The sequence below is a fragment of the Peromyscus leucopus genome, chromosome 22 (assembly GCF_004664715.2).
Source record: "Peromyscus leucopus breed LL Stock chromosome 22, UCI_PerLeu_2.1, whole genome shotgun sequence".
Classification (NCBI taxonomy): domain Eukaryota; kingdom Metazoa; phylum Chordata; class Mammalia; order Rodentia; family Cricetidae; genus Peromyscus; species Peromyscus leucopus.
The window spans coordinates 2,326,620-2,350,464 of record NC_051081.1 but is presented as its reverse complement, the minus strand read 5'-3'; the positions used below and the strand labels follow the sequence as shown (position 1 = coordinate 2,350,464).

The window sequence follows — 23,845 nt, the reverse complement described above, 5'->3', positions numbered from 1 at the left end:
GTCTGCTCCACTTTTGATTTTTCCTTGTTTCTGAGACAGGGTTTCTCGGTGGCCTGGAACTCGCTCTGTAGACCAGGCTGGCCTTGAACTCGCAGAGCTCCGCCTGCCTCTGCCTCCCGAGTGCTGGGTTAACCTGACGGACTGCCTTATATTTTTATAATAGGGGCTTAGAGCAATGGCTCAGCGGTTAAGAGTACAAACTATCCTTCCTGAGGACCGATTCCCAGCAGCCACTTCTGGAAGCTCAGAACTGCAGACCCCACACAGGCACACTCCTGTACTTACCCACGCACATTTCGATTATAATGTAATTACATAATCCCCCGTCTTCCCTTGCTTTTACATGTCCAAGGAGCAGGGAGACCACATTTAGGCCTGGATAGCCCCTTCCCACTCAATGGGCCACCTCTCCAGTCAGGAGTGTTGAGGGTCAGAGCTACTAGCATGTACCATGGTCCTGTCCTGCCCAATGTCACCTTGAAGTGACAAGGACTGCTGCTGTCTCCCCTCCCCCACTCCCGTGGACTTCCCGGGGGACAGATAGCTGCTCAGCCTGGTAGGCCAGAGGCCCAGCTGCAGGCTGGGATGAGGCGGAGCTGTTCCCGCCCCTGGGGACATTTAGCCTCTAACCCCAGCTGGGTCTCTGTGACAAAGGCAGTCATTCACTGCTCAGTCCCCAAGGCATCTGTGCTTGCTGTGGCTTTGGGAACGCTCCTAGGTCTGAGTGGTTGCTTGGCCTCTCCCCACCACCCCAAAAGAATAGCAGGGAGTGACAAGGTTTTAAAATTCATTGTTATTACATTTATTTATTAATTTATGGCGTGTGACTTGTGTGTAAATCAGAGGACAACTTGCACGTGTCTGCTCTCTGCCCCGGGATTGAACCCCTCATTCCTGGAAGCAAGAGCCTTTTTTTTTAAACCGGTCAAGCCCACTCACAGGTTTGGCTTGGTCACAGAGAGGGGTCCCTGGACCCCCCCCCAAAAAAAAGGGCATTATATTTGGCTTGGAGGGAGTCTGCATTGTGGGTCCCCCTGTCCTCTTTCTGACCTGGCAGCCAGCGTGCCGGGTCCCTCAGGAGCTCTGGCTGCCGGTGACGGGGTAGAGCAGGGCTAGGTGCTGGGCCCCCTGCACAGGCAGCGGGCGGGCACTGTAATGCAGGACCAGCTCCGGCACGCTGGGGAAGGGCCCGCTGTGCTGGCCCAGCACCACCTGGTTCTCCCGGGTCCACGTGAACTTCAGGTGCATGGAACCCTGGCTGCTCCTGTGGGTCAAGGCAGATCTTCAGTCCCCCAGACCCACTCGACTTTCCACAGCCACTTTCCCACAAGTGCACGGTGGGTGCTGGGCCTCCGGGACGCCTCTGGCAGCCCCACCCAGCGCCGCTCCCAAGGACGACAGTCTCAGTGACTTCCTGAGCTCCATGACTCTGTAATGTATCTTTCCCTTTGAAGCTCTGTTCTGGACCAGTGAGAGGGACCAGAGAGTAAAGGCGCTTGTAGCCAAGCTTGCTGAGTTGAGTTCGATTCCCCAGGACCCACGTAGTGGAAGGTGAGAACTGAACCCCCAACGTTGTCCTCTGACCTCTACACCCACACATGCACAAAAGTAAATGAAAAAAATCACAGCACCTAAGAGGCAGAGGCTGGCAGATTGCTACAAATTCAGTACTAGCCTGGTCTACAATGGTGAGTTCTGGGTCAGGCAAGGCTACATCGTGAGACCTCCTCCTCAAAATAAATACATGTATTTATTTACTCCCAATGCTTGGGAGGCAGAGGCAGGCAGATCTCTGAGTTCTTCCAGGCCAGCCTGGGCTCTGCAGTAAGACCGCTTCCTACCCTGCTCACCCTGGCCCTGATGGCTCCAGCTCAGCCCCAGTGTCACTTCTGTAAAATGTCCTCCCTCACAGCCTCTCATCTCCCACAATCCCATTTTGGAACCTGAGTTCATCTGTGCCCGCGCCCCAGCTCATAAAGGAGACCCTGGAATAAAGGCAGGCGTCCTAACAATGTCGAGGCTAGCTCTTCTCCTATTGCCCCCCTTTAAAACTATCTTTTACACGACTCACTTATTTATATGTGCATTGGGAGGACACATGTGGAAGTCAGAGGACAGCTTGTGGAGGTCAGTTCACTACTCACACCATATAGGTCCTTGGGATCGAACTCAAGTTCTTTAGGCTTGGTGGCAAGCACCTTTATCCACTGAGCCATCTTGCCAGCCCCGATTTATATTTTAACACATGTGTATGTGCGCGTGCACAGTACCCATAGTGGCCAGAAGAGGGTGTCATATTCCTTGGGGCTGGAATTACAGGTGGTTGTGAGCCGCTTGATGTAGGGGCTGAACCCAGGTCCTCCCAAAGTACAGCAAGCACTCTTAACCACTGAACTGGCTAGCCAGCCCCCCCCCCTTTTATTGAGACAATCTCATGTAGTCCAGTATATCCTCAAATTGGATGAACAGCTGAGGCTGAACTTGAACTCCTGATCCTCCCGCCCCTCATCCCTGTATCCCGGTGCTGGGGCGACAGGTCGTGTGGTGCTATAGTGGACTCACACTTTAGGCATCTTAAGGAACCAGAGCCTCAAACTCTAGTGCTTTCTAGAACATTGTGAGAATCTGCCTTCACACAGACCCTCAGGGCTGCATGTCACGTTTTGGACAGAGCCATTCAAAAGAACCTTGGGCGCTGGTTCCCTGAGCTTCCCGAGGTTTGGATCACTTGCTAGGTAGGCGTCCAAGCTCGCTCCCCGTAGGGCCCATTTAGCCACTGGCCCAGGTGCCCCACGCAGCCGCCTGAAAGCCCTTCCAGTTTCCAGAAATCCCCACCCACTGGCCTGGAAGCCCCACCCACTGGCCTGGAAGCCCCACCCACTGGCCCAGGAGCCCTTATCAGGGTGCAGCCCTGAGGCTGGGTCTCACCTGAGGGACAGGATGCAGTCCTGAGCCCTGGTCTCACTGAGCCGCACTAGGTAGCTGCCTTCCTTGCAGAGGGACAGAAGGTTCTCGGCCTCTGTACGGCTCAGGGGCCCATGAAACCACCTGGGAGAGGGGACAGACACCTTCAGTTGACTTTACACACCTGGGGGCCGAAGGAAGGACCCCAGGGCACAGCCAGACAATTCCCTTGGACATGCTGAGTGGGGACCAGCCTGGGGACCCTCACCAAAGAAATGAATGAATGACTGAGTGAGTGAATGAGGCCCCAGCTCCCTTGCAGTTCCTGGGTCCCTGGGGCCACCCCTCCTCCAGCATCTGCACTCACGGCTGCTTCTCCAGGGTCAGGGCTGCGTCCACGCGCTCCGCAGGCTGCGGTCTCCGAGGCTCCTTGCTCGAGCTTGGGGTCCGTTCCCAGTCAGGACCATCAAACTGTACTAGGAGAGGAGGGTGAGAGGTTAAGTCCTGCCTACACAGTGGGCGGGGCAGGAATCAGCCAATGGAACCTCAACTTGGGGCAGCCGATCAGAGCCCAGGAGATGGAGGTGGAGTCTAAGGTAGGACAAGATTGACACAGGAGCTGCGATTGGTCTTTGGGAACGAAGGGCGTGGCCGCCCAGAAATCAGACACCTCGGAAAGGGCGGGACATTACCCTGACTGGCAAATCAGAGCACAGGGGGTGTGGCCAACAGGAATGGGTTCCAAGTTTGTAATCGTCATCCCCTCAGCGGGCTAAGGTACTTGTGGGTGAGCAGGACTACCTACACAGTGGAAGGGAGCACTTGTTAAAGTCATGGCCCCATCTCTTCTGGACCTGCGTTATTTGATAATCTTTGATATTGACCCTGTTATCCTTGTACTCTATTTAGCGAGGAAATGTCTGACTCCAAGTCTACCACGTGACAGCTCCTAAAAACCCCTTGCTGCCTTTCACCAGCTCCCACACAACTGAGTGCGTTCTAGTATTTAGTCTACAATCACCGTTAGGTTGGTTCTATAAGGACCACAAGTCCAGTGTGGTGACACAGCCATGTCTCTTCCAAGACTACACAGAATGGGGGTGGGGATTTTCTATGGGGGAGAATTGACGTTAGTGAGAACTGAGGCAGTGGAGGGAGGAGGCCTGCGAGGGGCCTGAGCTTGAGCATACCTGCGAAAGCCCTGGAGATGTGATCTTTTTTCCACTCCCAAGGCTGGTCATATTCATCTGCCGGCCTCTCGTCCTCCAGGGGCAGCCGGCTCTGGCCGGAAGACGCTCCATCTTCCGGCTCTGCATTCTGTTCTTCGTAAGGAGTATCGTAAAGCTGGACAGCTCTGCTTGGCCGTTCTGGGGTGGAGGAGACACTGGTCACCCTGCTCTCCTATGCAGGACCGTGCCCTCATCCCCCGCACTGTGCACTCACCGCTTGAGCCGCTCCGAGCATCATAGGGCTCCATGTACCCATCATCCGGGGCTGGCGGCTGAGGCTGGGCATCGAAAGGGTCCGAGTACTCTGTGTCTGCTTCGGGCTGCTGGGAAAGGCTCAGGCTAGCTCTGGATGCCCCTGTTGTGTGACCCTGTACTCTCTGCCTGCTCTTGCTGGGCTGTTTCACATTTCTCAGAGGTGGGCTGGTTAGGGAGTCCCGGGCACCCTCCTGGGCCTGCCTCCCCAGTGCTGGCTTTATGAGCACACTCAGCTCTTTAAGTGGGTTCTGGGAATTCAAACCCAGTCCCCAGCCCCCTCTTGTATGGTTCTAATACCAGTCCCTAAGCCCTCAGTAAGGAGATAAGCCTGTTTCACAGGCGAAGAGACAAAAGCAGAGGTTAGGGACCTGGGCAGGGAGGGTCACACAGCTGGGGAGTATGAGGCAGGGTTTAATTCGAGTCTGTCTTGTCTCCCTGTGTCCCTTCCTCCTCTCATCCTGCCCCCTTCCAGAGGTTTGGGGGTCAGCAGGATTACAAATTTTAGGCCAGCTTGGGCTGCACAGAGAGAACCTGTCTCAAAACCAAACCAAACCAAACCAAACCAATAGAGCCGTGATTCTCAACCTTCCTGATGCTGCTACCCTTTAATACAGATCCTCATGTTGTGGTGACCCCCAACCATAGAATTATTTTCATTGCTACTTGATAACTGTAATTTTGCTACTGTTACAATCGTAGGAAACATCTGTGTCTTCCGATGGTCTTAGATGACCCCTGTGAAAGGGATGTTGGACCCAAAGTGGGTTACAACCAGTAGGCTGAGAAACATTGCCATAGAAACTAACTACGCAGGGCCGAAGCACTGAGGGCAGAGCACTTGCCCAGCATGCACCAGGTCCAGCTTCTATCTTGCACAGCATAAACCTCGAGTGTGACACACGCCTGTCATCCTGTGACACATACTTGGGAAGTAGAGGCAGGAGTCTCAGGAGTTCAAGATCATCGCCAGCTAAGTAGTGAGTTTGAGGCCAGCCTGGGCTACGTTGGACCAAGTCTCACACAAAACAAAAACAGCGCCCACCCTTGATCTTTCTGAATGGAGAATGTCTCGAGGGGGATGCTCACTAGCCTAGAAGCTCTAGACTCCTGGGGGTGGGGGCGACATGATGTGGAGACCCTGGGGTGACGGGGACGGAGCACCTGTGCTGGGCCCCACCACGCACCTCCTCCCCGGGGCTGGCCAGCAGGGCCTTGGCTCTGGCCATGTCCGCAGCCTCCACTTTGATCAGTCGGTGCCTGGGAGAGTCATACTTGGAGTCCCCAGGCCCGGCGGGCTCCGGCTCTGGGCGGCCATCGGCGTCCTCGTAAGGATCCTCGAAGTCCAGGTCCTTCTGCTCTCGATAGGCCCGCAGGATGTCGCTCTCGGTGTAGTCGGGGGTGGGTGGCTGTGGCGGGGGCCTCCGGCCGCCAAAGCTCAGATAGTCCCGGAGCCACTTGGCCATCGGTGTCCCCGAAATGGGCTGGTGTCAGACCAGGCTTTCCATGCGTGTCCCGCAGCTCGTCCTGGGGGGAGGTAGGAGGGGGAGACAAAAGGGATAGGAAGAAGGGAGAGGAGGGAAGAGGGGGAAGAGGAGGGGGAGTGGGCTCAGAGCGGAGGGGACAGCAGGTGGTGACCCCAGCACTGCAGGAACCGCGCATAGTATGGTGTCAGCGCGGTTGTCTCCAAGAGCTCCACACACACAAAGTTGCCAGAGGCTGGGTCACCCGGAGGGTCGTACTCCTGGTGGGCTGCTCTCTGATCCCAAGGATCCAGCTGCCCTGATTCCTTAAATCCCCAATCATTCCTTTAACCCCCTTATCCCTTACCCGGCCCCCATTCCTTAACCTCTTATCCTTTAACCTCCCATCTCTTAACCTCCCAGATCCCTTAACCCCATCCCCTACTCCCCTATCCCTTAACACCCCCATCTCTTAACCCCTTATCCCTTACTCCTCCATCTCTTAACCTTCGGATCCCTTACCACCACCCCCCATCTCTTCACCTCCCCTTCCTTTAACTCCTGGATTCCTTAACCACCCCCGTACCCCTTAACTCTCGGATCCCTCACCCCCACATCTCTTAACCTCCCGATCCCTTACCGCCGCCATCTCTTAACCCCCGGGTCTCTTACCCACCCCCTGCCCCCACCCCCGCAACCTCTTAACCTCCCCAATCCCTTAACTGTCTACTGCCATCGCCACCGCACAAAGGGACATAAACCTCTGGGTCCCGGTCTGGGCACTCGGGGATGTGGGAGGGGCGAGGACACCCGCGTCCCACCGGGTCCCGCCCCCGCCCCAAGGACAGACCTGCAGACCTCAGACCTTCAGCCGCTCCGGGGCGGGGACTGCGGGACCCGGACCCAGGAGGGCCCCGAAGGAAGAGGTCACCGGCACGGGGATCGAGTTGCCCTTGGGACCAGGGCGGGGAGGGGACTGGGCAGGAGACCGGAGCATCGCGCGGGGTCGCGGCTGGCGGTGGCGCGGGGCGGGAGGCGCCGTCCGTCACTGCCGCGTCCGTCGCTTTGTGGCGGGCGAGGGGGAGGGGCGGGAGGCGGCCGCAGCTGCGGGTCTGCCAGGGGAGGGAGGGGAGCGGGCTCGGACCCCAAGGGCTGCAGAGGGGGCTGGGAAGTGGGACCCCAAGGAGGGGAAGTGCGGGGCAGGAGTCAGCCAGAGTCGCCTGAGCCACGGGTCTAAGTGCCTTGGTCTTCCCAAACGGTAAAGGTGCAGGAAGCATGGACAGAAGATTTACTGAGGGTGTCATGTGGCCCAGGCTGGCCTCCAACTCATTTGCAGCAAAGGATGACCCGAATCCCTGATCCTCCGGCCTCAGCCTCCCAGTGCTAGGGATGACACTAGGAGCGTCGTGCATACTAGGCAAGTACCCAACCCACTGAGATGTTCAGGTCGGGGAAACTGAGGCACAGAGAAGCTATGTGTGTGGGTTGTTATTCGGGCTACCCATCCGTCAGTTTGTGCCTGGACATCTCAAGGGTGGCACTGGGCGTTCACAAAATGTGTTCATCCTCTCATGCACTATGAGCCCTGTTTTCCAGGTGGGGAAATTGAGGCTTACAGCAAGCACAGCATCCGGAGTTGGCTGTCCCCTGAGTCCCCAGGGGTCACCAGAACGTGGGCAATCGTCCCATGTGTTGACGCAGGTGGTGGCAGCCAAGGCCATCACAGGCGGATCTCATCCACGGCATGGAGGGGGGCTAACTGCACGTGGCAGGAATGGCAATCAGCAGCCCTGAGGCGGAATCAAACGGTGCTTGACTTCCCCTCGCCTCCAAGCCTCAGGAGGGAGGGGAGCAGGCAGTGTGTGTGTGTGTGTTGGGGGGAGCAGAGAAAAGAGCCCGGATTTGATTTTCTGATGGAGACGGAGGTCATGGCCACCACCCTGGGACATCCTGCTGCATGAAGATGGGCATAGGCAGCCCCCGAGAATGTGTTCCACTGATCCATACCCTACTGTTGCACCTTTTAGGAGTACAACCCAAGGGTGGGGGGCGGCTGAGAGGGGAGTTCTGGCCCAATACTGGGGGTTGGGGAAGAGGCTTGGGTCCTGTATCCAGCACCTTAAACCCAAATGAAAACAGAAAGGAGAATACGGGGCATGAATAGGTTGTACAGTATATTAGAAAAGCCATGTAACCTGCTGCACTCTAGTCCCAGAACATTCCACCCCCATGAATCCGTCCTGTCTCTGCAGCAGCTGTTCTGGACATTCTGGTTGGTCGGTGACATGCAATGGAGCTGTGTGACTTCCCTCACGCAGCAGCATACAGCAGCGCACTGGGGTCTCCCTGACTGTCCCTCAAATCTGGGAAGAAGTGTGCCAAAGTGCGGGGTCAGGAGGGGAGGTACACTGGTCCACAGTGGGTCTGTGAGGCTGGTAGCCAATGCCTTTAGTCCACAGAGGGAGACCCACTCAAAAAGTCAAAACCCAAGGAGCCAGGAATGTGTAGGGGACCAAAACGCCCCAGCCCCTAGGGAGGCAGGTCTTGTGTAGTCTGATGGCAGATGCAGGGCTTGTCCTGAGAAGCCTCCCATCCGAAAGTGCTGCAGAAAGGTGCTGTGGGGCAGGCAACCCACTGCACCCAGCCTGAGGGAGGCGTGACCCCGCCTTCAATGGTCCCCAGTCAGGCGGAAGTACACATTTGCTTCCCTGGGCCACAGCCGGGGGTTGGGGTGGGGTGGGGAGGAAGATGCAAGTCATTGACTTTCAAGGTCCCCAGTCTGGGGGGAGGCCCAGCTGCTTCCCAGTGCTGGAGGCACAATGGCGTCTGGGGCAGAGGACTCGCAGATCCAACTGTACCCCCCCCCCCCCCCCCCCCCCCCACGCAGCTGAGGTGTCACAGCACAGGGGCCAGGTTTGTGACCAGCAGGCAGGCAGAGGGCCATGGGGGAGCTGGTGGTTATGTCTCTCTGAGCGCTGGGGACAGGTGGTGGGGTCAACTCTATCCTGGTGGCTCCTGTTGCCAGGGCCCCCAGGGAGCTGATGGAGGAGACAGCAGATTAGACCTGACAGTTCCGAGGACAGGATGATGATGACAGCTGCAGAGCTGGGGAAGCCAAGGTGGGGGTGGGCTGGGGAGGGTTCCAAGCAAACCCCAGGGTGCCACTGATGCGCCCCTGTTCTTGTCTAGGGGAGAGGTTCGAGGACTCGGGGTTAGAGCCAAGAATTCCAGGGAAAAGCAGACCCCAACACCAACATTTCAGGCATAAGATCAGCTTGGTGGTTCACTGGGGAGGTGGAGGCTAGTTGGGGCTACACGTTCCTGTTTCTCCACCGCCACTGCGTACCAGGTTCCCCATGTTCTATACAACAGACTCAGCCTCGGCAGTTTTCTTCCAGTACCAGAACACAGACCAATGCAGTGCTAAGTTGTGAACGAAGGACATGTGCTGAGGGTCCAGGCCCAGGCTGGGCGTGTGGCCATAACCCCGGTGAGCGTTAAGACCTGGTTATACACTCGGGCAGGGTCGCTTGCCGGTCCACACGGTTGTCAACTGATCTTCTTTCTCACACAGTATGGTGTTGTGGATGGAGCCCCAGGCCTTGTTGGGAGGTGGTCCCCAGGGACCCTGCCCCTTGTCAGCGTTCAGATTTGTGGCAGGAAGGGATGGGGCCAACACGCTCCCCATAACTCAAGGACTGAAGGAGTGGACCAGGCTGTCCATCCTGGGGCGCCTGGTGCTGAGGGACATTGCCCTTCATCCCTGCCAGGATCCACAGCAGACATTGTCACGAGGTGTTTGCTGAGGGTGTCTTCCTTGTTCCCATCTCTGGTTTCTTGGGTCTGTGATGCCACCGTGGGGGCTCAGCTGTCACTGTCCTCGCTGTCCCCATATGCACCCAGCTGGCTCAGGGAGGAGGCCCTGGGTGTCTGGGGTGCAAGGTTGGCCGCCTTTGGGCTCTCGGGGGCACCTGTGAGGAGGGCAAGTTGATCCAGGGATGCGCCTGGGTTGGAGGACCTGTGACATGGTCGCCCTAATCCTACATTGGGCCAGGGAGACCCCACCAGGCAGATGAACATCCACAGGAATACAGGGACAGTGTCAAGGGCCAAGGGCCGCCATGACTGAGACCTGCTATGTGGCTGCAGGCAGTGGGTGAGCCTCTCTGAGCTCTAGGATCTGCCTCTGAAAAATGCTAATAGCGGCAGTGACAATTGTGTCAAAGATGTGTCAATCCAAGCTCGTCTCCACATACGGAGGAGCTGTCCAAACTGCAGAAAGGACAGAGGCCGCAGGTCACATGGACAGCACACCAGCCACAGCTACCTGTGTCCCTTAATACTGTACAGACCAGTCACATGGTGAATTTAGCTATCATGTGACTTTGATTCCAGGCCTTTGCTCCTTTTGTCTTTCTTTTATTCAAGACAGGGTTTCTCTATGTACTGCTGGCTGTCCTGGAACTTGCTCTGTAAGACCAGGCTGGCCTCAAACTCAGAGATCCGCCTGCCTCTGCCCGCTGAGTGCTGGGATTAAAGGCGTGCACCACCACTGCCTGGCTCGCAGCTTACCCCCCCCCCCCCCCCCCCCCAGCTGAGGACCGAACCCAGGGCCTTGTGCTTGCTAGGCAAGTGCTCTACCACTGAGCTAAATCCCCAGCCCGAGACAGGGTCCAATGCAGCCCAAGCTGGCCTAAACCCTATGTAGCTGAGGCTGACTCTGAACCCCCATCCTCTTGCCTCCATCTCCTGAGTGCTGGGTGAACCTCTGCCCATTGAGCCCTAGCCCCTCTGGGCACTGCCTGCCCCCCACCCACCTTATGAAATGTCTAGACGGTGCCAGGCACACTGTTACCACCCAGGGCTGCTGAAGGGGACTCACCTGCGGCGGGCATCCGGACCTGCTCTGAGCCCCCATTGGCTTCTGCCTTCACCTTCTTTGGCACAACCAAGCCGGCCAGCTGTGCCTTGCTGCCCACTGCCTCTGCCTTCCTCTTGGCCTTGGGCGCCTGCGGGGAGCATGCACAGCTCTTGCCCTCTGACTTCCCTGACCTGGTCCTGTGGGGCCAGTTTGCATATCAAGTCTGCTGCAGCTCTAAACTCCTCTCTGGCTCCCAAGGTCCAGGGCGCTGTCTGAGGACTTCTCACCTGCTGCTCATTCTCATCCTGTGAACTCCTACCCACCCCTCAATACCCACCTCAAGTGTCTTCCCTTGTGTGGTCTCCAGAACTGGAGTACATCCAGGGCCCACAATTGGTTTTCTGACCAGTCTCCCTAGTGCCACCAATAGCTCCTGGCACACGGCAGGTGCCCAGTCTGCAGTGCAAGCTGGCCCTGGCCTCCCCGTGTGCTGATATGGCAGGTGGAGGCCACTGTTATGGGGCTCTGGGGTGTGAAGAGGTGAGGTGCAGTGTGCAGGCCTGTCACCCCAGCCCAGGGGAGGCTGAAGCAGGACTGTGGGTTCAAGGCCAGGACGGGCTGCGGAGTGTGACTTGCTTCAGAGAAAGACAAAAGAAATAGAACCAGAGGAGGTCTGAATTCCACATGGAAAGATCACAGGGGCCTGGGAAGACAGCCCAGCTAGGCAGCATGCCTGCCTGAAGAATGAGGACCAGAGTTCAAGTCTCCAGCACCACAAAGAGCTCCAGCACATGGCTGTAAGCAACCCCAGCACTGATGGGAGATAGGAGTTGAGACAAGAGAACCCTGGGAGTCCGTGAGCCTGGTCCACAAGCTGTCACAAGAAGAGACCCTGTCTCAACGAGGGTGGGAGGGGAGGCCCCATGCCTGAGGCTGTCTGCTAACCTAAAAGCTGAGTGTGTGTACTGGCACTCACATCTGGATGCAGCTGGAAGAGGCTAGAAGGCACCAGAACCTTCAATAGCTGGGGCCGGAGCTGCTGCAAAGTTCTGGATGTGCCCAGGACCCTGATGACTTAGGAACACCCCTTCGTCCTTCACAGCCTGTGAGCGGCTTCTGTACTGGTCACTGTGCTCCCATGTGTGGAAGCCAGAGGCTGACACCTGTCTTCATCAACTGATCCCCTCCGCAGTTTCTGAGGCAGGGTCTCTCAGTGACTTGCAGATCCCACTTAGCACAACCCAGGACCCTCCTACCTCCCTGGTGCCAGATCCCAGGCCTGCTTGTCTGGATCTGGCTTTATTTTTTGAAACAGGCTCTTGCCACATACATCAGGCTGACCTCAAACAAGAGAGATCCACCTGCCTCTGCTCCCAAGTGCTGGGATTAAAGGCATGCATCACCCTGACCTGGCTTTTAACGTGGCATTGGATCAAAGCCCAGTCCTGTGCTTGTGGGGCAGGCACTTGACTGACTGAGCATCTCTCTGCTCTTGGTGGACTGTTTCACTGGCTACTCCCTCCCTCAGGCTCAGGAGCAGGAAGCAGAGCGTTGAAGCCCAGTGGGCTGTCTGTCCTGTCGTGAACAGTAGTCCCGCTGCCCATGGCTTCTGTGGCCGCTCAGCCTGGGCTCCCACACGCCACACTCTGGCCCTACCCACCTCGTCCAGGATGGCTGTGGGGTTGGGTCTTGCTGTTGCCCGTGGTCGGGAAGGCAGAGCTTCGTCTTCTGAGTCAGAATCCTCCAGAAGCCTGCGGTGGCGAGCCTCCTCCAGCAAGGCCCTGTGGGATGGACACAGTGAGGACCTACTGCAGGTGTAGTCCCCAGGGGTCTCTGCTGCAGCAGTGAGGGGCCACTGCCTCTTCTGCTCTCAGAGGCCTAGGAACATGAGAGCAGGGGGTGATGCCAACAGTTTTGAGGGCAGTGGCTCTGGGCTGAGGATTTGGCTGGCACACTTGAGGCCCTGGGCCCATACCTAGCACCACAACAATAAGTAAGTATATAGAAGCTGAGTGCAGAGGCACATGCCTACCACCCCAGCTCTGGGGAGGTGGATGAAGGAGGGTCAGCAGTTCAAGGCCATCCTTGGCTACTTAGTGATTTTGAGGCCAGCCTGGACTACAAGAGACGCTGTCTCAAACAACAAACCCACAGCTGCAGGATTGAGATGGAAAGCCAGTGATGGCCATGCAGCACTGGATCCCAAAGGTCCTAGCAGCTGGGTCTCAGCTGGGTCTGAGCTGAGGGGAGGGCAGCCATGGAAAGATCCAGAGGGCCAGGCTGCTCACGCGGTCTCGCGCTCGTCTTCCTCCTCCTGCTGCTGTCGCCGTTGCTCCTGCGACAGGCGGTGCTGCAGCAGCATGGCCTCGAAGTCCACGTGCGCCTGCCGCTGGTTCAGGTCCTTCAGCTCCTGCAGGTTCTCCAGCACCTCCATCTCCAGCTTCGAGTCCTTCGTGCGGTTCTCTAGGACCTGGGGTGCAGAGGCGGGTGAGGGGGCATGGGGTAGGGGTGGGAGAGGGACAGGGGCAGGTGAGGGGCCGGGTGGAGGCGGGGGTGCGCATTGGCAGGTGAGGGGCATGTGGGACCACCACGTGGGGGGTGTAGGGGTGGGAGAAGGGGAGGGCCCGGGGAGGGGTCCAGGGTGCTATGGCCTAGGGCTCACCTTCATGGGGTTGTTCAGCTCCTCATCCTCCCGCTCCTTCTGCACTCGCTTCTCCTCCTCCTCCAGGAGCTTCTCCGCCTGGAAGTTGCGCGTGGCGCCGTGCTCCATGGTGTAGTCCGTGTTCTCCGGGTCTGTCTGCGAGCAGAGGGAGGGTCAGCCATCACTGACGGCTCAGGCAGTGGCCTGTGCCCCTGTGCGTTTCTCCATTCCCTCTGGCAGTCTCTTTTCTTTGCTTACTCTTTGGTGGCTGTGGCCTTCCCCCTAAAGCCACACCCTGTGGAACATTCTGTGGCCATAACGAAGATCACCTGACTCCTGGCCGAGGCGCCCATCCCCTCAGTCCCAGACCTACACTTTCAGGCTCCCGGCTGTGCCTCATCTTCTTGCTTATAAACTACAGAGATGACACAATGTGGGGTGCGTCTGTCTGGGAGGTGGAAGCAGGGAGCTATAGAGTGAATGAGGCTAGCCTGGGCTACTGAGAACCTTGCTCAAAAAATAAGGGTATGAGGAGATGGCTCAGGGGTTAGAGCACTGGCTGCTCTTGCAGAGGTCTGGGTTCAGTTCCCAGCACCCACATGGCGGCCCATGACCACCTGTAACCCCAGTCCCAGGCAATCCAACGCCCCTTCTGGTCTTCGAGAGCACCAGACACACAGACATTCCAGAGATACACACGTGAAATAAAAATATAACTTCTGCAAGCTTATGCTTTGTTCACTTTAATCAAATCTTCTTTTGAATTCACACGAAAAAAGCGTACAGTGAAAAATACACCACCAACAACCAAACAAACCCACAGCCTCTAACAGTGCAGACCTGAGAAGAGAATTTCCCTTCTCTTATCTTTCCCTGAATTCTCAGGTTTTTTGCCAAGTGCCTGTGAAGCCCTGGCTTCCATCCCAAAAAACACAAAAGAACAAACGAACATCATGATTTTAGCCAGATGTGGCTGTCATCCCAGCACCAGAGGTGGAGGCAGGGGGATCATGGTCACCTCGGTTACACAGGAGTTTGAGGCCAGCCTGTGCTAAATGAAACAGCAAATGAGGCCCCAGCACAGCACCGTCTCCTGGCCTTGCAGTACTGCAGTACGCCACGGCGGGCACCCGTGCACCCCCGCAGTACGCCACAGCGGGCACCCGTGCACCCCCGCAGTACGCCACGGCGGCACCCGTGCACCCCCGCAGTACGCCACAGCGGGCACCCGTGCACCCCGCAGTACGCCACAGCGGGCACCCGTGCACCCCCGCAGTACGCCCCAGCGGGTACCCGTGCACCCCCGCAGTACGCCACGGCGGGCACCCGTGCACCCCCGCAGTACGCCACAGCGGGCACCCGTGCACCCCCGCAGTACGCCACAGCGGGCACCCGTGCACCCCCGCAGTACGCCACGGCCGGCACCCGTGTACCCCCGCAGTACGCCACGGCGGGCACCCGTGCATCCAATCCCAACCCCCACCCCCCCACGCAGGTGGACAGGCTTTTCTGTGTGTGGGTCCCGCTGCGAGTACCTCCGCTCTGTACCTTCATGGGGTGTCCTCAGAGGGAAGGTTGTGAATGAATGAAGTCCCTACCTTGAAGGTGATCTCGGCCAAGCAGCGTGTGCACTTGATATAGAAGCGGAAGATGGGCAGGCCCAGGTAGGCCTCGTTCTGGACCGTTTCCTTGCGGGCATTGAACTTCTTCCCCTTGTAGATGTATTCTCCACATGTCTTACACCTGCAGCCAGGGCAGACACACGAGCGTCTCTGCACTCTGCCTCAACAGCCGGCGGCAGCATTTGCACCTCCACGGGCAGGAAGGACAGCCCTGCCTACGTGTGTGGGGCTCCAGGGGACTGCAGGGTCCTATACCCTGGCCCCTCTTCCCTTCCTGCTGTGCCTACAAACACTTCTGTCTTGGCCTTTGTTCTGCAGATCCCACAGCCTGAGATTCTAACACTTCCCTGGCTGTCCAGCTGGCAGACCACTTGCCCTGCCTCATGTGTCCTTCTGTGACTACCAGAGGATGGGCATCATTCCCACTCCCCACTAGCCTGTGAGCATCATGAGGCTGGAGGCCTTGTCCTGGACAAACGGCAGGCACCTGACAACTGCCTGCTTGGAGGAGTGCAGTGGTTTGAACAGGAATCGCCTCTACAGGGCCGTACACTGGAAGACTTCGTCATCAGGAAGTGGCACTACCTGAAAGGATTCTGAGGTGTGGCCGTGTTGGAGGAAGCATGTCACTGGGGGTGGGCTGTGAGGTTTCAAGAGCCCGTGGCAGGCCCAGTGCTTTTCTCTCTCTCTGCCTATGGGTCAGGATGTAGCTTCCAAATCCTCCTCCAGCACCGTGCCTGCCATGCCTGCCACCACGCTCCCCGACGTGACAATGGACTAAGTAAGGCTCTGAAATTGTAAACGAGCACCAATTAAATGCTTTCTCTTCTAAGAGTTCCCATGTTCACAGCGACTAAGACAGGTGCAAATGAAAGAATGAAGATGATATACACCCAACCGGTCAACACGGACGGCCTCTCCATCCTCAGTGACCAAAAGGAGTCATGATGAGTCATGATTTCCACACGAAATCAAGTGTGAATGGTTGTTAGATTCCAAGCAGGAGAAACCCAGGAAAGGGGGGAGGGAGGGGTGAGATGAAGGTCTAGGGGGAGGCTGGCGCCTGTCTAGGTTGAGACGGGAGCTGGGGTCTGTGAGGAGGAAGAAAACCCCAGATATGAGAACTGCAGGCAGAGGCCATGGCTGGTACAAGGACCCTGCAGGGCCACGTGTTACTCTGTTGTGCACGGAGGCCTTCTGATGGGGCCTGGGGATGCCATGGGGATAAGGACTTCATCCTTGTTTGCTCTTTCTCCAGACTCCTGGCCTCACACCTCTGGGGATTCACCTCATGTTGAAGGGAGCCATCAGCCGAACCACATACTGCCGGTCCTTGGGGAGCTTGAGTTTCGGGATCTTTGATGGGTCGAAGTCAGGTGGGTAGTATTTCTGCAGGGAAAGGAGATGCTGTGGTTTTTCCGCTACTCAGGTCCCACATGGGCAAAAATGGGGTCTGGGAGCCATGTCAGGGGACCCAAGATACCCCAGTTTTAGGGATCTGCCCAGGATTCATCCTGTTCCTTCCTTCCCAGTCATGGGCTGCTCGAAAAACAGCCATGAGAAGAGAAGCTGGGACAGGGAGGAGAGTGCACAAGCTTTCAGAACTTTCTCCTAGACAATCATAGGGTGTGTGCGTGGTGCTCCCATGTGCTGTCACATGCCTTCCAGAGGAGGTTCTAGAGGCCCAGGATTTGCAGTGGGGGTGGGCTCCTTTGGCCCAGTACATGATAAGACTCCAGATGTTCATGAGATAACTGGGGACCAGGCACTGTTAATGATGATGGTCTAGCCTGGACTAGGGAACCACACAAGAGACCATCCCAGGGTAAAATCTGGCCAGTGGATCTTTTCTCTGTGTGCTTGGGAGGCTAGAGTGAGCCACACAGGCAAAGTCACTCTGGGATCATGCCAACAGGCACACCAGCCATCCCAGCACCTGGGAGTGTGAGACAGGAGTGAGGGGGATGAAGAACAACAAACTCCCGTGCAAAAAAGAAACTGTGAGGACCACCAGGAAGGAGGCACTCTGCTCTGGACACTTGCTGGCAGCCAGTCCCACAGGGAAGGGAGCGGTCTCCCTTGCTTGCAGAAAGCTTTGCCAGGACTTCATTGGGACGCTGACATGGTGGTATACACCTGTCGACCCAGCACAGGATGATGCAGGAGAATTATGAGTTTGCAGTCAGGCTGGGCGCTGTACGCACGTGGTGCACAGATAGACATGCCGGCAAAATAAATAAATAACAAACAAATAAATCTTTAAAAAATGAATATGGCCCAGCGTAAGGGTACACGCCTTTAATACCAGCAATTGGGAGGCTCATATAGGTGGGTATGAACCGGAGGCCATTCTGGGCGACACAGTGAGACCCTGGCTCAAAACAAACACAAAAAATCCAGGAAATGGCCGGGCGGTGCACGCCTTTAATTCCAGCATTCGGGAGGCAGAGCCAGGCGGATCTCTGTGAGTTCGAGGCCAGCCTGGTCTACAGAGCGAGATCCAGGAAAGGCACAAAGCTACACAGAGAAACCCTGTCTCAAAACAAACAAACAAAAAATCCAGGAAATGGAGAGTAAAGTTCTTCAAGAGAGGGAACTGAGTCCCTGCGTCCCAGTCTGATATCTGCTTAACAAAAACCGGGTGCAACGCCCCAGAAAAAGCGACTGGATAGCTTCCTTTAGAAAAACCAATTGGACGAAGTGATAAATACTCCGCTGCCTGGTGATGATTGTCTTCTAAGCCGGAAAGGAAACAATCTAACACCGCCCCTAAGAAATGTGATTGGCAAGAGCTTGGGAAGCTCCGCCCCACGGAAAGCCGTTTTTTTTTTGGGGGGGGATTCCAAAGAAAAAACCGGAAGGAAGCGAGACTCTCCCAGAGCCCTCTGACGTCCCGCTCTCGACAGAAACTTCTAGACTCTGAGCACTTACGTTTAGAACTTTCCGTTCCGACATCTTCGCTTCCTCTCAGTCGCACAAGAGAGGGAGAGACGTTCGCCTTGGTCCTCTTGGAGTTTATCCGACCAGGCGCCGAGGTTCTCTGGACGTCACTTCCTTGGCTGTCTTACAGGTTGTAGCTCACAGCCTTTAGCGTTCTCATTGGCTGCACTCGCTGTCGATCAATGTCGCGAGTGTGCTTTCGTTCCCTTCCTGAATGCCTGTAGGTGAGGCAGTAAATAAAGGTTCCGGAGCATCCTGATCGCGTATGTGCACGTGCGCCTCGCTGGAAAGCGCGGAGAAAGCTACCTGGAGTCTATGAGGTTTTGTTCCGCACCGCTGCTCTATTGATAGTGTTTGTTTTTGAGTCAGGGTCTCACTGTATGCCCTGGCTGTCCTGAAACTCACCACGTAGCCCAGGCTGGTCCCCAACACACAGAGATCCTCCTGTCTCTGCCTTCCCAATGCTGAGATGAAAGAAGTGGCTGCCCTGGCCCCGCTCTGTTGTTTCTTTGTTCGTTTCTGATGCTGGGTATCGAACCCAGGGTCTTTGCACTTGCCAGGCAGGCATTCTATCACTGAGCTACTACTACCCAGCCCTCTAATCTTTTGAGACAGCCTCTCCCTAAAATGCCCAGAGGGAGCTCTCTGTAGCCCAGGTTGGCCTTATTTTTGCAGCAATCTTACTGCAAGTCTCTTGAGTAGCTGGAAATCAGTGGTCTGCCTGGATTTTATTATGTTTTGTTGTTTTTTATTTATTTATTTTTTATTTTTTTTCTCTTTTGTTAGACAGGAACTCACCATATAGTTGAGGCTGTCCTTGAAATCTCAGTAATCCACCTGCCTCTGCCTCCCGAGTGCTGGGATTAAAGGCGTGTGCCACCACCGCCAGGTTAAGATGGTTTTTACATTTGCTTGTTTATTATTTATGCATACAAACTATGGCAAGCTGCTGTCATTGAGCCCCGCCCCCAGCCCTTCACCTGGCGATCCAGGGAGGGGCTCCCCCTTGAGCCACGCCCCCGACTCTTCTCATCCTCCTTCTCTTCTTTTTGAGACAGGGTCTCCAGGCTGGTCTTTACCTTCCCACCATTCTTTTCCTCTCTCCTCATTTCGACCAGGCTGGTCTGCATCCTGTTTGGCTCTCAGTTGGGGGAAACAGTTGTGTGTCCATCCCCCCGCATTCAGTTACTGACCACTCTCCTCCCTGTTTGTTTTTTTTTTTTTTTTTTTTTTTTTTTTTGCATGACCGGTGATGGGAACCCGGGCCTTACACCTTGCTTTATCCCCTCCCCTGATCTTTCCACCTTTAGATATTGTACCACGTGGGATTCCTTCTGGGTCTTCCCAGGCTCCTGAACCTTGAGCCACATCAACTGCTTTTCGTCATAAAGGTCTTGTTTGGGAGTCGTGGGCACTCCAACACAGACAACCCATCATGTCTCTCACTCAGCGGACTAGATGGACAAAGGGCTGGAGAGGTGGCTCAGTGCTCAAGAGCACAGGGGTCGCCAACCCAGCCGCCACACCACACGCCTGTAACTCCGGCTCAGGGCTCTGCCGCCCTCTGCTGGCCGCTGTACTTGATGGGTTTCATGATTTGGTTCACAATCTGTAACCTGTAACTCCAGCTCCAGGAGATCTGACACCCTGTCTGGCCTCCACTGGGTGCCTGACCCGTGTGCTTCTACATACAGACCAATACATACACATACATGTAAAACAAAATAAATCTTGAAGTACAGGATTTATGGACACTGTAATACCACTGCATGCACATATTTGATAATAAAATATTTAAATTTCAAAAAAGACAACTTTAATAATAATTCTTGTCTGGCGGTGGTGGCGCAAGTCTTTAATCCCAGCCCTCGGGAGGCAGAGACAGAGGATGTCTGTGAGTTCGAGGCCAGCCTGGTCTAGGACTGCCAGGCACACACAAAGAAGTCCTGCCTGGAACATCCCTCCCCACAATAATGATAATAGTTTTGTTTTGAGACAGGGTTTCTCTGTGTACCCTTGGCTGACCTGGAACTCGCTCTGTAGGCCAGATTGGCCTCTAGTTCATAGAGATCCACCTGCCTCTGCCTCCCGAGTGCTCTCCCCAGTGCTTGGATTAAAAGTGTGCACCCCCACTAACCAGCTAATAATTCTTATTTAATTAAAATTTCTAATCAGATCACATTTGCATTTCATAAAGTCCAGCACTTATAGAAGGAAAAATACCATCCCCACAGGTTTGGAAATTGAGGTCCAGAGAGGTCAAGTCAGTTGTTCAATGCTGCCAACCATCCCAGCACGTGCAGTCAGGACTCGAACCCAGGCCAGGCCAACCAGTCACTTTGATGTAGACGACATCAGGGTCTGCTATCAAGGATGCGGTCCCTCTTCAGGGATTAAGGGGAGTCCTCTCCGCTTGCCCGGGGAGGCTCCAGTCACTTGGTTTCCCATAGTCCATGAGGTCCTGGGCTGACACCTGGACAAAGTACTTGGCATGGGGCTGCGCAGCCCTCAGGGTGAAGGTCGTGGCTTCAATGGGTCCCACCTGCAGGGAGAGAGGAGGTGGTGGTGGGTAGGACCACCATGCACTGGGAGCTAGGGAGCCCGTTTGCTGGGTAAAGTGCCTGCAGTGAGTTCAAAAACCCAGCACTCATGCAAGGCAGCTGCAGAGTCACGTGACATCAGCGCTCCCACAGAGAGGCTGGAGGTGGAGACCTGAGGATGCTCAGGGGAATCCTGTCTCACCTATCCTAGTCCCCTCTCACCTGGCGGAAGTGAGAGGCTCCGTGGCGCCGGTAGCGGATGCGGTACTTGAGAGAGAAGATGTCCGGGAAAGGCCAGGAGGCAGGGGGATGCCAGAGCATCTGCAGCCGCTGCCCCGCTGCGCGCAGGCGCACGCCTTCCGGGGGATCAGGCTTGACTGTGGGGAGCAGGGAGCCTGGTCAGGAGCGGCTCAGCTGGTTCACCATCAGGCACTGATTCCTGCCTTCATTCATTCATATATTGGCTCGCCTTCAGCCACCATTCATGCATTTGCTCTGTTTATTTACTCATCCATTCATATCATCAGTTCATTCCTTCGCTTGTTCATTCAACCATTCACTAATTCCTTAACTTAGTCACCAGCTCACTCACACATTAATGTATTTGATTCACATGCAGATCTATTCACTGATTCATTAACTTTTTCAATGTAATGGATTCATTCATTGAATCCATTAGTTTCTTCACTTATCCATTTGTATACTCATTCATTCGTGCTTTTATTGCCCCATTAAGTCATTCAGGTATTCATTTCCTCACTCATTAGGTCCTTTACTCATTCACTGTATCATCATGCATTTATTCATTTATTCATTCATGCATTCATTATGCACTCATGTCAGTCATGCATTCATTCATTCACCCATCTGCTCAAGGAGCAAGCATTTGTTCAATTGCCATAGTCACTGCTGACAGAAGTCATGACAGACAAAGAGAAAATTTCAGAGTGAAAGTCCTGAATGGGCTGAAGTGCTTTTCTGAGACACCATTCTGATAGCACAAGACTGTGCTGGAGGACATCGGTGCATCCTCAGAGAGTTTTACATTTCTCTGTCTGCCTCTAGAACACTGCTTCATACCAACACAAGGCTTACACCATTAGCAATCTCCCTACCCCTCGCTGGCCCTCATCACCCACTATTCTCCTTCTGTCTTTGGATCCCCCTGTCCTGCACACCACGCTGTGTGGTTTGTGTCTGGGTTGCTCACTGAGCACTGTGTCCTCAAGGTCCCTCCTCACTTCTTCAGGGCTGAGTGGTGTCCCCAGTGTAGACAGATGGACATTGTGTGTCCATCCATCCACAGGAAGACCCATGGAACAGGCTGCCCCCTTCTGGATGCTGTGAATAAGGTTGCCAAGGATATGTAGGGCTGAACATTTTTATTTCTGTTGAGCAGACACCTGGGAGTGGAGATCATGTGGAGACTCCATGTTTAAACCTTTGAGGGTGGTGTAGTCTTTCACTGAACTTCACTTCTCTCTCTCTCTCTCTCTCTCTCTCTCTCTCTCTCTTTTCTCTCTCTCTCTCTTTCCTTAGTGACAGGGTCTTGGTGTTCTTGACCCAGACTTACCTCAAACTCGCTCTGTAGACCAGGATGGCCTTAAACTCTGAGAGATCTGCCTACCTTTGGGATTAAAGCTCTGTATGCCACCCCGGCTTTAGTCCTCTCTTAACCATGATTGTCACTCATGTTTAACAATATACTTTTTTTTGGGGGGGGGACTTCATTGAGGAGCTGACTTGCCATCAGAGACCTAATAAGGTCAAGGAAGTAAGCCATGTAACACCTCAGGCAGGCTGGAATCTGGGGTGTGGGGAAGTAACAGGAGGCAAGTGAGGCTGGAAGAGAGCCTGAGGAGGGAGGCTGCAGGGACTGGCAGGACGGCCCCCCCCCCCCCGCCCCGCGCTCCCCCCTCCCCCGCGTGGTGTAGGCTGGGGACTGGGAGGCCCGGGAAGGACCGACACTCACTGATCTGCTCAGCCACAAAGGCCAGGAGGCTGCTGCTGGCGCCGCTGGGGTGCACCGCCGTGACATTTAACACGTAGGGCACCATGGAGAACAGGTGCACGTGGGGGATGGTGCACCGAGTGGCCTGGGGGTTCGGCTGTAGGCAGGACTGGATCTGCTCCTGGGCGGCCACGCCTAGCCTGCGAGGGAAGCACCATGGGGGTCACCAAGGGCACTGGGTGTCCACATGGGCCCAGTCCACCCACAGTTGACCATGGGACCTGAACACAAACAGGGGACACCGGGTGTGTGGATTCTGAAGAACTCCCTAGATTACCGACACCCCACACTCGTCCTGTTATTTTGGAGACAGGCCCCTGTGGGTCTCAGGCTGCCTCCGACCCTGAGTGGAGCGTGACAATGGAATTCTTGGTTCCCCACTTCATCCTGGCCCCTCTCCATTCTCTGACCTGTAAGTGGCGACGAAGGACGTGGCCATCGTGGAGTTGGGAGCCCCTAGCGGCGTCCAGGAGCAGTCCACAGCCACGGGGTACCGAGAGGCACGGCATCGGACCCTGGGCTGGCTCAGAGCAGCTAGGGCGGGAGAGACAGGAGCATGAGCTTCCAGGAGCCTAGCAGGTCTCTGTCATGCATGGAAGCGTGAGCTCCCGCGTCTACTACAACCCCCCCACCCCAGGGCCTCAACTGATCCATTTCCTAGATAAGAAAAGTTTTTTTTCTTCCTCTTTCTTTTTAAAATGTTTTTAAGGAGGATCTCATGTAGCTGGGCTGACCTTCAACTCACTGTGTAATTGCGGATGACCTTGAACTCCTAAGCTTCCTAACTCAAACTCCTGAGGGCTGCATGACAGATGTGCACCATCATACCCAGCATTGCCTCGCATTTCTGATCCACAGTTGAGTCACAAAGGTGAAACTTGGGGATTGCTGAGAGTCACCTGTCTATCTCCACAAACCTCTAAGCTCAAAGGTACCTCTGCCTGGATAAATGAGGCTTTGCCCCTCTGGGTCTCAGTTTCCCCATCCCTATCGCAGAATGGGAACAGGTCCCACCGGTATAGGTAGGTGTGAGATCCCACCCAACTCCAGATATGACCCGAGACTGAAAGGAAAGTGCTGGTCCCCAGCCCCAGGTGCCCCGTCCCCAGAGTGCCCACCTACCTGTCCCTGCATTGCCCGGGGAGCAGCTTGCCCAGAGGGTGAGTGACAGGAGGAGCCGCTGGGACATGCCTGTGCTCTGTTCTCTAGGGTTGAGGACAGGGGCAAAGCACTAGGAAGCTCAAGGGGAGCCTGGCCCTGGGTGAGGACCTGCCCAGCGGGGCTCCGTCGTCCAGAAGACAGCTGCAATGGTGAAGGGAGCCCCGGCTCTGTCAGCAGCTGCCTGGTGTGTGAGTGTGAAAGGCCTTGAGGTGGGGGCAGGG

The 23,845-nt window shown here is 55.7% G+C and overlaps 3 protein-coding genes across 6 annotated transcripts; all 3 read right to left on the bottom strand.

Annotated features, from left to right (window-relative positions):
- Window positions 1–786: 786 nt before the first annotated feature.
- Shd (Src homology 2 domain containing transforming protein D) lies at window positions 787–7,056 on the bottom strand. 4 transcript variants are annotated; one of them, XM_028859711.2, is made up of 7 exons: window positions 6,699–7,052; window positions 5,573–5,912; window positions 4,348–4,456; window positions 4,095–4,271; window positions 3,272–3,380; window positions 2,929–3,048; window positions 787–1,264 (listed from the first exon to the last, which is right to left on the bottom strand). In XM_028859711.2, exons 2-7 carry the CDS (start codon window positions 5,849–5,851, stop codon window positions 1,075–1,077), a joined length of 984 nt encoding a protein of 327 aa, XP_028715544.1. In that variant the 5' UTR covers window positions 5,852–5,912; window positions 6,699–7,052; the 3' UTR covers window positions 787–1,074. The 4 variants fall into 4 exon arrangements, with proteins under 4 accessions (XP_028715544.1, XP_028715546.1, XP_028715545.1 ...); XM_028859713.2 differs by having other exon boundaries at window positions 4,348–4,453; window positions 6,699–7,049; XM_028859712.2 differs by lacking the exon at window positions 6,699–7,052 and adding an exon at window positions 6,572–6,692.
- A 953-nt stretch (window positions 7,057–8,009) lies between these two features.
- Yju2 (YJU2 splicing factor homolog) lies at window positions 8,010–18,035 on the bottom strand. Its single transcript, XM_028859705.2, has 8 exons — window positions 17,904–18,035; window positions 16,261–16,361; window positions 14,949–15,093; window positions 13,372–13,506; window positions 12,998–13,179; window positions 12,370–12,490; window positions 10,731–10,857; window positions 8,010–9,819 (listed from the first exon to the last, which is right to left on the bottom strand). The coding sequence occupies exons 1-8, from the start codon at window positions 17,925–17,927 to the stop codon at window positions 9,713–9,715; spliced, it is 942 nt and encodes a 313-aa protein (XP_028715538.1). The 5' UTR covers window positions 17,928–18,035; the 3' UTR covers window positions 8,010–9,712.
- A 1,971-nt stretch (window positions 18,036–20,006) lies between these two features.
- Ebi3 (Epstein-Barr virus induced 3) lies at window positions 20,007–23,813 on the bottom strand. Its single transcript, XM_028859700.2, has 5 exons — window positions 23,586–23,813; window positions 22,874–22,997; window positions 22,425–22,603; window positions 20,675–20,829; window positions 20,007–20,454 (listed from the first exon to the last, which is right to left on the bottom strand). Exons 1-5 carry the CDS (start codon window positions 23,650–23,652, stop codon window positions 20,299–20,301), a joined length of 681 nt encoding a protein of 226 aa, XP_028715533.1. The 5' UTR covers window positions 23,653–23,813; the 3' UTR covers window positions 20,007–20,298.
- Between the last annotated feature and the right edge of the window lie 32 nt (window positions 23,814–23,845).